Source organism: Trichoplusia ni, chromosome 16, assembly GCF_003590095.1.
Source record: "Trichoplusia ni isolate ovarian cell line Hi5 chromosome 16, tn1, whole genome shotgun sequence".
In the NCBI taxonomy this organism is placed as follows: domain Eukaryota; kingdom Metazoa; phylum Arthropoda; class Insecta; order Lepidoptera; family Noctuidae; genus Trichoplusia; species Trichoplusia ni.
The window spans coordinates 5,216,318-5,230,374 of NC_039493.1; the positions used below are offsets into that span (position 1 = coordinate 5,216,318).

At 34.6% G+C, this 14,057-nt stretch overlaps 2 protein-coding genes across 2 annotated transcripts; both read left to right on the forward strand.

Moving 5' to 3' along the window:
* The first annotated feature begins 5,417 nt into the window (after positions 1–5,417).
* Positions 5,418–6,622, forward strand: LOC113501852 (lipase 3-like). The gene has a single exon (XM_026883144.1). The coding sequence runs from the start codon at positions 5,447–5,449 to the stop codon at positions 6,605–6,607; it is 1,161 nt and encodes a 386-aa protein (XP_026738945.1). The 5' UTR covers positions 5,418–5,446; the 3' UTR covers positions 6,608–6,622.
* Positions 6,623–9,909: 3,287 nt separating this feature from the next.
* LOC113501923 (lipase 3-like) lies at positions 9,910–11,606 on the forward strand. The gene is made up of 2 exons (XM_026883236.1): positions 9,910–10,059; positions 10,351–11,606. Exon 2 carries the CDS (start codon positions 10,366–10,368, stop codon positions 11,560–11,562), a length of 1,197 nt encoding a protein of 398 aa, XP_026739037.1. The 5' UTR covers positions 9,910–10,059; positions 10,351–10,365; the 3' UTR covers positions 11,563–11,606.
* Positions 11,607–14,057: the final 2,451 nt, after the last annotated feature.

The window sequence follows — 14,057 nt, forward strand, 5'->3', positions numbered from 1 at the left end:
AATTATTCTTTTTTAAAAATTTTCAATGTACAGTTTTCACTTTTCTACAATTTTATTATATGTATAGATCTTCCTTAGTTCATGCATACGTATCCTTCAAGCATACGTTGCACGCGCAAATTAGTTAAAAAATATAGCTTCACTATTAATGTATTGAGTTCGGAACAAAAGTAAGTAGGCACTTTAGTCTTATTAAATCAGTTTCACAAACTATTTAATAAAGTTCTACACAGTTACTAAATTATTTTCAAAACTTGTTTATAATGTTTACTCAGTGTTTTTGTGTTTATAAGTTTCTTTTAAAGTTCAATAGATTGTTATATTTTGTTTTTGAAGCTTAAACTTCCAATAAATTTTAATACAAAGCTTTGTATCTACGCAAACCAATATTTGGATAGACAATTCATTTACTGCAAAACCCATATTAGAATCAGTTTAACGAACTTATTTTGTTATTAACCGTGATAAAACAATACGATCGTACTGTTCAAACATAAACACACGAGTGCTTAACCTCTGGGTTAGAATTTAACATAGTGTGTCATAAGCAAAATAAAAAGCGAAACTGTCGGCACGAGTACCGTAACTCCTGTTTGTGATAAAACATAAGTGTCGCTTACCCCGAGGGAGGAAGGAAATAATAATCGTGTCGCTAAAATCATACAGAATGCCGACATATGGAATGTGATTCAGCAGAAGTCCTAGTTTTAACATTGAAATACGAATATACGTAATAAGTAATTAGTAACTCAGATTAGTATATTGATATTCGTAAAAGAGCTATCCCGTATTGGAATATCTTATACATTCTGTAACCAGCCTAACCTATCTGATTTTAATGAATGCGCTAAAATATAATTTTAAATATTGGAAAATTGCAATACCAAACAAATACGTGTTTTTTTTTATTAATTATGAATTTACACTAGTAAAAGGTATTTTATTGCTCGTTTTTTAATGATACTTCTGCAAAGATTTTGACCGTAAAACAAACATGTTAGTATAAGTTTTTTTTCGCACGTGTACCATTGATTGATATCCTTGAAACTCGAGCAATTGTCCCAAATAAAGCTAAATATTTATCTTAGGACTTGAAACAATATTTTCACAAATAAATAATATTCTGATCTATTCTATTGGAACAGTCTTCAGCAATTTTAGGTTTTAACCTGATTTAGTCGTTTGATACAGATTTGTTGGCGTTATTAAATATTGTAACTATGTAAACAAATACCAAACTCCCTTTTCATAGGCATTTTCTATTGTCACAACAATGAAGTCAAGTAAGGTGCAGGGGTATAGTTAAATGGTTCATTAAACACATAATGAAAATGGAATTTTTGAAACAACTATGAAAAAAAAGATTTGGTTAAAAGAGCCATTGACCAATTTATGAATGCATTTTTCGGAGTAGATATTACAAGTTACTACATAAATTGTCACGTGCCTAGTAAGTGAGCGATGGGTGTGTCCATTCGCACCCACCTTAACCGGACAAACAAACATAATGTTTTATACATTATGTTTGTTTGTCCGCTGTTCCATAAAACAAACCGGTAAAGTGTGAGTCGAGCTCACGACACTAAGGGTTACAAAGGCTTAAGGTATACAAATCCAATAAATTAAGACCGTAACAATTGTAACTTGAGCTCGATCTTTATTTTTAGTGTTTGTAGTTATAGCGGCAGCAGAAGGAGCCAAATAGCTACATCATCTGTGAAAATTTCAACTGCCTAGCCTGGCAAAGTATGTATCCAATTGTATAGTGTTAGTGTTAAGTAACCTACGTCTGAAAATTTTAATGCATTCGAGTCCGCAGTTGCTGTTAGTAAATAATGTGTTATTGCGTAGAATTATGTGTAGAGTCTTTAGAGAACTACTCGTACTGATGGCTATTTCAAATTTGTTCAACTAGCAATTTATGACTGAATTTCCTCTTATTTGTTGTTACCTATGCCAAGTATTACCAGACAAACTTGAAGAGACAGCACCAATAAATCCAGCCAAGTTTATGTCGTGTAGTGATGTTGTCATAATTATTATTGATGGGTAACCATTTTCTTTTGTTTTTTTTTTTACTTTAACTTAATTGTCAGGAACCCTCAGAGTCGCGAATCCGACTCGTACCTGACCGGAGACCGGTTAGCGTTTGAAAATATAAACAAGTTAATTAATTACCATTTGAATGCCGTGTGTTGATAATAATTAATGCATAGACGTATTAATTTCAGTAAATTACACCCTGAACCTTATCATGATTAAATCCTCATTGCAAGACTGTAATATAATTTAAAGCGCCGCTGCACAGCAATGCAATTTCCTTCGCCAGCGCACGGAACAAGCTGCCGGAGACATCATCCATCATATGAGAAGCCGACATAGACCACATATGAACTAGAACAGTGCACTATAACGCGGGATCATTATGCCCAGAAAGACATGTAAAAATATAGCTATGTTCAATTTAAATATGTCAGCTACTGAATCACGTATCAATTAACAAAAAAATCTGCCTTCGGGTCTGCCTCTTACTACTGATATATTATTCTTCGTTATCTAAGAGCAGGCGAAGGTCAGTCCGAGACTGCTGTTTCTCAAGTATGCAGGCAATTATTTGGCCAATAATGTAAAACGCTTTCATTTCTGACATTGTGCGCATACTATCGATCCCAAGTTCAAAATTGAACTAAGAAACACTCGACGGTGACTTTATTTTTTTATTTATTCTTCCTAAACATGTCTTGCCCGTAAATAAGCTTTGCAAAATGTTATTGGCGAATAATATTTTTTAATAATGACACTCATTAAGATAATACCATTTAAAAACCACTAAATACGTTTCTTCTTATGACGTGAATTAAGTAACGTCGAAATGTTTTATTATCCGACGGGCATTAAAGAATAGCTTTGTTGCAGGAGTATTATATACCACATCGTATTTTAGTGCTGAATGTTTTCACGAAGTTTGCGACGACTAGCTACCGAAACATTCTTGTTTGCCCAGCGCTGCCATAGTCTCAGCTCTATTAGATAGACAATGTAACATAACTATGCCCTAATTTAACTTTACAATCAGCCACCAATCTGCAAATATAGTGTGTTGCAAATAAACACCGTTATCTAAAATTTAACAAATATTATTTGCTTTAAGATCTGAGTGTCTGTTCGTGGTTTATATCTGAGTACGAACATTGTAAACATTATTTCTTTTTTGCAGAGTTTGTTTTCACAGAGATTATACTCAGTAATATAATCTACAAGCTAACATCTTTTATTTAAAATTGTTGTTTTAGCTGTAGTTGATAAAGCACCCGTTAGTTTTTGTCTTAATTACTATCTTGCCTACAATAATAGGCACTAGAGCATATTACGCGTCTAAAACATAGAGAAATAAAAAATTAACCACAAGTTACAAAAATATTAAATAATATTGTACCTTACGCAAAGGAAAAATACCAAAATAGGTACTGCATTAAATACGACAACTGCAACTTTGTAAATCATTAATTTTTCCTGGATCCCCTCATGAAGTAAACCATATAAAATTAGATACAAAATTGGTAATTAAATGCTTTATGCGACCATTAATGATATAAAATAGGCAGGAAATATGGCTTTGGTTGGATTATGGTTTTTATATGACCAGAAATTGCAAAACTTCTTACCAAACAGACACAGAAACTAGACCGATAATTCCAAGTTATTTCCGCGTGTGACCGCTGATGACATAAAAAGGCCTAAAATATAGTTTTTAGATCTAAGTCTTAGTTTTCGTTTATCGTAAACAAAAAGTTACATAGACTCTTCAATGAGCAAATACAAAGAACATGTCGTATGAAAATGTTTTCTTCCCTATCAGCTTCATAAATACCATTTCGTAATGCCACATATATTGCAACGTGATAAAATAATTTTATTCTTGATCAGCTCTTCAAATAACTTTTTTTATACTCGAATATTTTCGTCTGCAGAATTGCAAAGAAAATGGCGATACACTTTTAGGTACAGCCTGGTGACGGACGGACGGACATACAGTGGACCCTCAGTAATAGGGTTCCGTTTTTACCTATCGGTACAACCCTTAAAAAGTGCAAAAAGCAAAAAAAATACTAATACTACATTTTAGCAATCTCAGATAGGAGAAGGACGTGTTAGGGAGTAATAGTATGTTAAATGATAGGGGATTACATCCGGGTCTAGTTGTACAAATTATAAAAAAGGGGTTTTATAAGTTTGACGTGCCTGTCTGCTTGCCTGATTTGATTCAGTAATTACAATTTAGTGTATGTTGTATAAAGGTGAGTTATGTGCGAGTGTGTCTTGTTGGAAGATTGACACTGAAATAAGATCCTTGACAGTTTTTTAAACGACTTGGTGAAAAACCAATCTAATGCATCTCGTATCACAAAGGACGGTTTACTTGTTCAAGCACATAAAGCCTTCCATCATGAATCTGAGGTTAGTACAAATGGTTCTCTTTCATGAATCGAATCCCCAGTACGTTCTGTTCTGCACCAGTAGCCGAGAGGTATAAGTATAGTGCCGGGGCTTGACCGGTAAGCTTTTAAAAAACCTGACCACACAACCATAACACTAAAAATACATTTTACTAATTGCATGACTCCGCTTTCAAAGAAGTCGTCAGGTTAGGATTCAGATAACTTACTTGCTTAATAAAGCTTTGTCACAAAGTGATACTTTGAGAGATAAAGATTTGTTCACGATAGACAGCCAGCTAAGAAGAATATAGAGGTTTCACATTAGTTCTACCATAATGTTTAACAGACGTCTAAGGAACCATGTCGACAAGCACGGAAGACACCAAGGATGAGCCACGAAGTCGCAAGTGGCTCAGCTGTGGCTGCTACTCGTTTGTAAGCGACCTTACTTAATTTAATTCACATGGCCAATTAAGTAATATTCGAAAAAGTCGGTCAGTTCTACTATGTCCACATAAATGAGCGGTCTGACTTAATAATTGTCTGGAGTGTAATCTGTTTTATACATACCTGAATCACCGTGCCAAGATCAGTATTTTATTTTATTTCAACCTGTTTGTTAAGAAAAAATAAAATGTCTTCTCGAGGACATAATGAATGGCTTGGGTCCAAAACCAGTTCATAATACCCGTCATAAGTGATTAACCGCCAAATACTGACAACTTGACTTTATTAAGGCTTTAAAATCCACATTTTGAGTTACGCGAAGTGCCGGTGTGCCGGACAAATTTAAAATTTCGAGTCATCAACAACAGAGTAGCAAGGTAATGGTTAACATATTATCCCCCATACTCCTATCAATAAGACCTATAAAATTTTGTATCTGAATTTCTTGTATGTTATTATTGCGATAACGGTAATTTTTGATAATGTTACCGGACCGGTACCTTTTTTCAGATCGCATGGACAAAATGATTCGCCGTCATATAGTAACACTGATTTGCTTGATGCACTCAGCGTTCGGAATTAATATCAACTTGTTTGAAGACACACCAAGAAGAGACTTAACCTTTATTGAACTAGCAGATTATGATGGCTTTACCGCAGAACAACATTATGTAACCACCGAAGATGGATATATTTTAGGCCTCTTCCGAATACCTTTAAATGAGAAGTGTACAACCTCTAAAGGCACGATACTCTTCATGCACGGGCTCTACCTCAGCAGTGATGACTGTCTCGTGCCAGGTCCGGGTAAAGCTCATTGCTACATCTATTCCGATCAATGCTACGACGTGTGGGCAGCAAACGTCCGAGGTAACTTTTACGGCAGAAACCACACTACATTAAATCCTGACAAAGATTCTGCATTTTGGGACTTTGACATCGATGAAATGGCTACTCGGGACCTTCCAGCAATTATAGATTACGTTTTAATGATATCAAACGAGACTCAACTTACATTCGTCGGCCATTCACAGGCAGTTACCATTTTGCTGATCCTGTGTTCAAAGAAACCTGAATACAACGCCAATATAAAGGTTGGCTTTGGCATATCACCGACGGCATGGCTAGGAAACTCTAAATTGATTGTAGTGCAATTCCAAGGCTTACTTTCTAAGACGGTTCCAGACTCAGTTCTCAGCAGAGAAATATTCAAACGAGGTGGGATTATACAAGAACCTGTCAAGTTTATTTGCAGCTTGAAAGAATTGTCATATCCGCTTTGTTCCGGGGCATATTTTGCATTATTTGGTTATGATAATTTCCAAATTACTAAAAGTGTTCTACCAGTTGTTGTGGGGCACACACTTTCTGGTACCTCGGTGAAAAACTTTTTGAGGTGGGGCCAAATTCACAACATCGGCTTCAGAGAGTACGATCACGGAACAATAAAAAACCTGATAATATACGGTAGCAGGACCCCTCCTGAGTACGACCTGTCAAAGGTAACGATGCCGTGGTTGTTCGCAGGCAGTCACAACGATTACGTCGCTAATGTCACCGATATTCAACTACTCGTGACTAAATTACCAAACTCATCACTTTGTGTATTATCTGATACGACATTTGGTCACTTAGACTTTATATATGGCAAGGACATACCAAATTACGTAACTCCGATTTTACTATCGTATTTAGATACTGGTAAAAATGTGTGCCCCTAAATAATTTGAATATTTTTTATGATTATATATAATACATGTAACCAATTCATATAAGGAATATGGCTTTTGAAGACGTTATCTACATATTTTATGTAATAGTGTACCTATATAAAAGCCAAAAAAGCGAGATTACAACTCACTATATCATTTATTGTTTACTGGATAAAAAAAACGCTTTCAATATTTTTTGGAAATCTTTTTGATGGACTACATTACATTTTAATCCTCAAATTTTCAATTATGTACCATTTCTACCAAATACTCCGAATCTTTATTTAGTATTTTTTTGGTGGAACTAAATATCATAGCATTTCAAGGTGAAAAAATATTAAGTAAATTATGTTAAGTAACACAGTCGTTCCAATCAATAAATGCAAATCAGTGTATGTTTATACTTTAGAACGATAAATTGTAGCTATGAGTGAGATTTATATCGTCTCATTAATTTAATACATTAATTTTATTGACTCTTTTATATCACTTTAGATTTTACAGACACAAAGCACACATTTTCATAAATATGGCGCCAAAAAATATATAAACCCTTCTTAAAAGAACAATTGTTTAAAATCAAGGAACGTTAAACGAACCAGCTTTTTACCGTTTAAATAAAATAAAATTGTTTTTTTAGTGTCTTCTAGGGACTTGCAGAAAACTACAGCCGCAGATGAAAACTATTAAAATAATAACAATAAGAAGTAAAACTAGGTCGAGTCCATTAAAAGCGAACAAATTCTAGAAACTCTAAGAGTGTGTTGTTTTAAGTGGCGCTGGTTTATTCCTACAGCTGCACTTAAGAATCTTTTTCATTTCCGTGGCCCTGCCGTTCTCTCACCTGCCCCTTAAAGTAATATTATTAAGTTGTTAAGAAGAGACGCCACTCTAGCCGTGTACGCCGTGCACAACGCTGTGGAGCCTGAACAAAAACAAGTAGTTCTATTCTACTTATATATAATATGATGTGTACAAATATCTTTTTGTTGTACTCGTTATACTAAATAAACATTATTTAACAAAACACTCACCTAGTTGTTATCTTCTTCATACCTGATAATATTACTAAGTATATACGTATCTAAGCTCCCCTATTAGAGGAACACTGAATAATCAATTTAATTTTAGACTTATCATGTAAGTAAATCCTACAAGTCGTTTTCGGAAATTAATAAATGTCTTTAACCTCAGTACAATGTTTTGTTGAGTTCAATGGCTTCACGACTATTTCAATCATTGACATTAGTGAAGGCCATAGTATTCGGTTCGAATCGTCAAGTTTTACCATGCGAGCATAACTTTCGTATAGAGTACTGAGCTACATGATCCTTTGGAAAAAAGGTTCAATTATGTGTTATCAATTTATGTTTGGCTACCACGACACAATACGATAAGATCCGCTTGATAGTACTTCAAAGAGATGGCTATCTCGAACAATAAACATTACGGACGATAAACTATCCACGGACCATCAGCATCAAGTAGGGAAATTACATTGGCGCTGTATATTGAATATATATTTGTAAAGGTACTTAAAAGAGCACCACATGTTGGATGCTGGATGCAGGCTGGATATATTTACCCTAATATAATTTCAACAATTTTATCTATAAATGCATGCATGCAAGAATGTTACTTCATATTGTTTGCTCTATAGTAGTCTAGAGTAGGTACAAGCTCTTAGCATATTTCATATTATTATTAAAGCAAAAGGTAATAGTGTGTTCCCATTAAACAACCTTATAAATTAAGTTTGTTTTGCAAAAGAACTACGCGCCGTCCAAAAACCTCAAAAACTTACTCAAAATGCTTTAAATCTCAAACAGTGTAACACGGTAATACCTTAAATATGTAAATCTTCTTGTCCAATACTAAGTTATAAATGCTCTAATTAATTTAAGTCATACAAACAATTTGCGCTTTAATGAGACTACTGCATTTATGTAAAAAACTAGGTACATACTTTTGAAAATGAAAAAATCAGAACATCATTACAGGATAAAAGATAAGTCATTTGCTGCATGCAACCATTAATGATAAAGGTTTTCAGATCTGGGTCTTATCAAACTGGGAGTTTTAAAGACTTCACCAAATAAGATACATTAATTAAGCCGTAGGAAAATATTTCTCTTTCTTATATGTGATTAGCATTCGGTTACAGTAATTAATTAGAGTTTACCAGTTGTTCAAATACCATTTTAACAATGGAATATTTTTATCTAGAGAACTGAAAATATTGTGGTAAGGGCTCAGACACACTTTTATTATACGTCGGCGGAATAAAAAAATCGCGACTTCAACGAAAAACAAAATAAGCATTCATAACCATATTGTTTCTTTTTCATTTAACTTCAAAAAAGGGAGTTTCTCTATTCTTAAATATTTTTTTTGTTTGTTACCTCAGAACTCCGGACTAAGCCAATAAATTTGATGATTATTTTTTTCATTTGCGGTGAAATAGTTTCCCTTTATTCCCAAATTTAAATCGGTTGTATGGTTTTTAGTGGTCAGATAATAGTTTTAAATTCATACTCTCCTAGCTCAATCAACGCATTTCTTCCATCTGATTTGCAAAGATTATTATATACCAGTTAAAAAATATATATTCCTGAAGGCCTACCAAGCCCTGGTTCACTTGGTTATCAACTATTCAGTTAAGAAACAGAATAAGTCTAAAGGCGCAGCAGTTCACAATTACATCTTCGTAATCAAGCAATGTTTTCAGGACTGAACTGAGCCCGTGCTTTTTCCTGGCGAAACAGGTTTTGGCTTCTCAGTCATGCTCGACGTTATCCTTTAATTTGTTGAATATGGATTTATTGTTTTACTGTTTAAAAGAAAGTTTAACAAAATGATGCCATCAATTCTGAGCTTACGTATCTTTGTGTATGTAACTTAAATGTTAATCAAACTCCCCGTGAAATCCCCCCGTTAAATTCAGTCAGAGTCATTTACAAAAAAGAAGGGTCCATAACGAAACGATCCATAAAGTCCTTAAAGTAATTACGAAAATCTTCAAACAAGTCGCGGGAAAAGACCATCTCACTAGTTATCAGAGTAATATTATGTAACTGATCGACCAGCGCATGTTGGTCTTATAACAGAGAAGAATAGGTTAGATTTATCCATCCTTCTAGTGGACTAACGAAATGAAGCACTACTTTTAAATAATTCATTGTTTAAGTGTATGGTAGTCTCTATCCACCACTATGAACAAGACCTTAGCTACAGCAAATACGATTCCGCGGCTTTTGTAGGTACTAGGCAAGTATAAAAGTCTTTAAATATCGTCAAAACATTTCAAGGCTTAAAATAGTATGCAGCAGCGAAGTCGCTAGAGGCTCAGCTGTACTTACTACTCGTCTGCAAAGGCCCTCACTTTACATCATAAATGGCCTGTCGGAGTTGAAACATCTCAAGTATTATAATATCAAGAAGACCCCAATCTCCGTGCTAAGGTCAGTACTTTTTAAACAGAAGTAATGAATAAATGTTATATCTTACAATAAGGAAGCCAGTCTTAACGGCTCCGTTCCAATACTTAATACCCGAAATTTTAAAAAAATCTGTTAGCGTTTCATAACCATCAATCAGTTGTGATTTTCAATTCGCAATCTATATCCCAACAGAGTATAGAGTTTAATCCCTATATCTTCTATAAATCAATTTTTATTAAGACATGTTTTCATATGACATGTTCTATTCTACGTACCCTAGATATATAACCGGTAACTTTAACAAATTTTCAGAACGCAACAAAAAAAATGATTCGTCCCGTCTTAATAACCGTCTTCTGCATGATATACTCTGCATTCGGAATTAATATCGACTTGTTTGAAGATACACCAAGAAGAGACTTAACCTTTATTGAACTAGCAGATTATGATGGCTTTACCGCAGAACAACATTATGTAACCACCGAAGATGGATATATTTTAGGCCTCTTCCGAATACCTTTAAATGAGAAGTGTACAACCTCTAAAGGCACGATACTCTTCATGCACGGGCTCTACCTCAGCAGTGATGACTGTCTCGTGCCAGGTCCGGGTAAAGCTCATTGCTACATCTACTCCGATCAATGCTACGATGTGTGGGCAGCAAACGTCCGAGGTAACTTTTACGGCAGAAACCACACTACGTTAAATCCTGACAAAGATTCTGCATTTTGGGACTTTGACATCGATGAAATGGCTACTCGGGACCTTCCAGCAATTATAGATTACGTTTTAATGGAATCAAACGAGACTCAACTTACATACGTTGGCCATTCACAGGCAGTTACCATTTTGCTGATCCTGTGTTCGAAGAAACCTGAATACAACGCCAATATAAAGGTTGGCTTTGGTATATCACCGACGGCGTGGCTAGACAACTCTAGATTCATTGTAATACAACTACAAGGCGTACTGTCTCAGACTTTTCCGAACTCAATTCTCAGGAAGGAAATATTAAAACGAGGTGGTATTGTACAAGAACCTGCTAAGTTTATATGTAGCGTGAGCGGGATATCATATCCAATTTGCTCCGGGGTATATTTCGCACTGTTAGGCTATAATCAGTTCCAGATTACTAAAGATGTTTTACCAGTTGTTTTGGGGCATGCGCCTTCTGGTACCTCTGTTAAAAACTTTTTGAGGTGGGGCCAAATTCACAACAACGGCTTCAGAGAGTACGATCACGGAACAATAAAAAACCTGATAATATACGGTAGCAGGACCCCTCCTGAGTACGACCTGTCAAAGGTAACGATGCCGTGGTTGTTCGCAGGCAGTCACAACGATTACGTCGCTAATGTCACCGATATTAACCTACTAATGACTAAGTTACCAAACTCATCACTTTGTGTATTATCTGATACGACATTTGGTCATTTGGACTTTTTATTTGGCAAAGACATACCAAATTATATAACTCCGATTTTATTGTCGTATTTAGACACCGGTAAATATGTGTGCCCTTAAATAAAACCGAACGGTTAAGTCTATCGTTATCTTTTTGTTGAATATTTTTTATATTTTATTTATTATAGACCCGATTAATGAAATTACATAAGAATACTTTTGTTTCAACCGAAATATAACTTTCATGCAAGAACCAATTCTAAACCTCCCAATAAGTTACCTGCACCTTATAAGACCTACTACAGTGAACAAAGTAGCTCTTTTCAATTATTGTTATACTTTGATAGCAGTTACGAGTAGGTAAGTACGACTTACTACATTATATGCGCATATTTTTTATTATAAAAAAAAATATAGTGATACGAAGTCCATATTTTATGGATTTTGTTTTTTTTTTAATTACAGTTAGTATAACTTAGTCCAAAAATAGCAATGAAGCTCAAATGAGATGGAGAATAACGATTATTTATAACGAAAACCATAACATTAAAATTAATGGCATAAAAAGAACTTGTCATCTTAAAATCAACACGAACCTGTGGATCCACATCAGAATCTCGTAATGGTGGATCAACTTCATTATATCCGAGAGTGTACATAATCAATATTGGCTGGCGTCCCACCTGATCCATCATTTTGGAAAACGTTATCAAACAGCGTCGAGCCATCCTTCAATCCGTATAATGTCGGTGGATGGCTTCATTTTGTTGATAATGGAAAGGAGCAATGAATATACTGTGTTTTTATTCAATTTGAACCGAAATAAAATAAAATAAGATGACAGTAGAGAAACCAAGAGTATTACCAAAATTGTGGCGTCTAGCGCTGTATGGGTTACAAGTTCTTTAGGTGACGTTGAATAATTCCGCTTAATGTACTTAAAAAAATAATATTCGTAAGTAACTAATAAAATATTTCTTGATTTTTCATATTTTTTCACATCTGAAATTTGAAAAATGACACGTATTGTTAATATACTGAAGGTGAAGGGGTACAAACGAAACCCTATTTCATATCTCTGTCTTTCCGCCTATCCAACTGGCTGTCTGTCTATAACGACAAATAATAATAATCGAGGTAAAGCTATGGTTGGTGTAATCAATAATGGTTGACGGATTTTTGAGCTGATTTGTTTCTGTATTTTTTTTATAGGCACGAACTCTTCACTATCGCAAGTCTGACACGCATTTAGCCTGTTTTTAAAAACTTATTTAACATTCCGCGGTACAGATTGCTTAGTAATGCAGAACTATCATTGGTATGAATCTTTTGCGAAGCAACATTATTTTATGAAAGCAAGCCTGATTGCTCTAACGTAAATTTTAAATGACAATTGCACCAAAATTCATAGCTTTCTTAAGAACCGGAATGGAAATTATTGCTGTGTTTCTGAAAATTAATCAATGGCTACGTTACCCTCACAATATTTTGAAGACTTTTACAAGCTAATGCTACTTTTATAAACTAAGATTCTATAATTATGTTAGATTAAAGCCTTTGATGTATTTATGGGCTCTAAACCTATCTTATATTAAAACAAACACTTTAGCCAATTTTAGTTACAGGACACTTACCTATCTGAAATACTTTTTCTTAGACACTGAACCAAATCATTGTAAGATTCGCATGTATTTTCCATGTATATTTTATTTATTTACTCATTTTATTTGTCGTGGCGTATACAGAGGCCTCAACAAAATCAATACCACATTTATATTCACGGGATGTCTCACAATATATAATCACTACGAAAAGCTGATTCGTTTGTAAATCTCGCACATTTCTTTCCCTGGTCCTGGAGAAGGTGAAGTATCAGAGTTTCAGTACTTGCGCGGCATTAATTCTCGGCCAGGCCTCGGCCGCGTCGCTAACTTTTTCAATAACCGTCCTCCGGGACTCTCAGTCCCGGGAAAATAGGACCTCGTGCTTGGAGCGGGGTCTAACTGATTAAGGTTTTTTTTAAGCGAGTAAAAGCTTATATTGATAAAGTAGTGTGTTATTATTGTTAATCATATCCACATAATGTCTGTTTATTGCTGATGAAAATCAATACTAAGATAAGCCCCTAAAATAATATTATATCTAGAAAAAGGACTACTTAAAACGTTTCTGTTTCGGCGCGCTTATAAGACGTCATATTTTTATTTAAATTATAAGAAAGGCAGTAGTGGCGAAAACTTCTAACATGCAAACCAATGGCGAAACTGTCTTGGACTTGCCTCTCGCCATTGTCGTAGTGAAATTGACATAATAAAAAGATACCATGGTTCCCTTCATAATGTCATGTCTTAGAAGTTCATTTAGATGTCCGTTATTACTGGGACCCCACCCAAATGAGGCTTAATAAATAGGAGCTCGTTTTACAGTCTTTAAGGTATAAAGATATAAGACGTATAAACATTAAAGTTCAAATTCTTTAAGTAATACCAAGGTTCTAAAACTCTTTATTGGCACTAGATTGTACATACATCAGTAAAATCCGTATACCTCAATCCAAAAACTGAGAGTCAAATCTGATAACGTAATTTCGCTAGCTATCATACTATACACTAGTG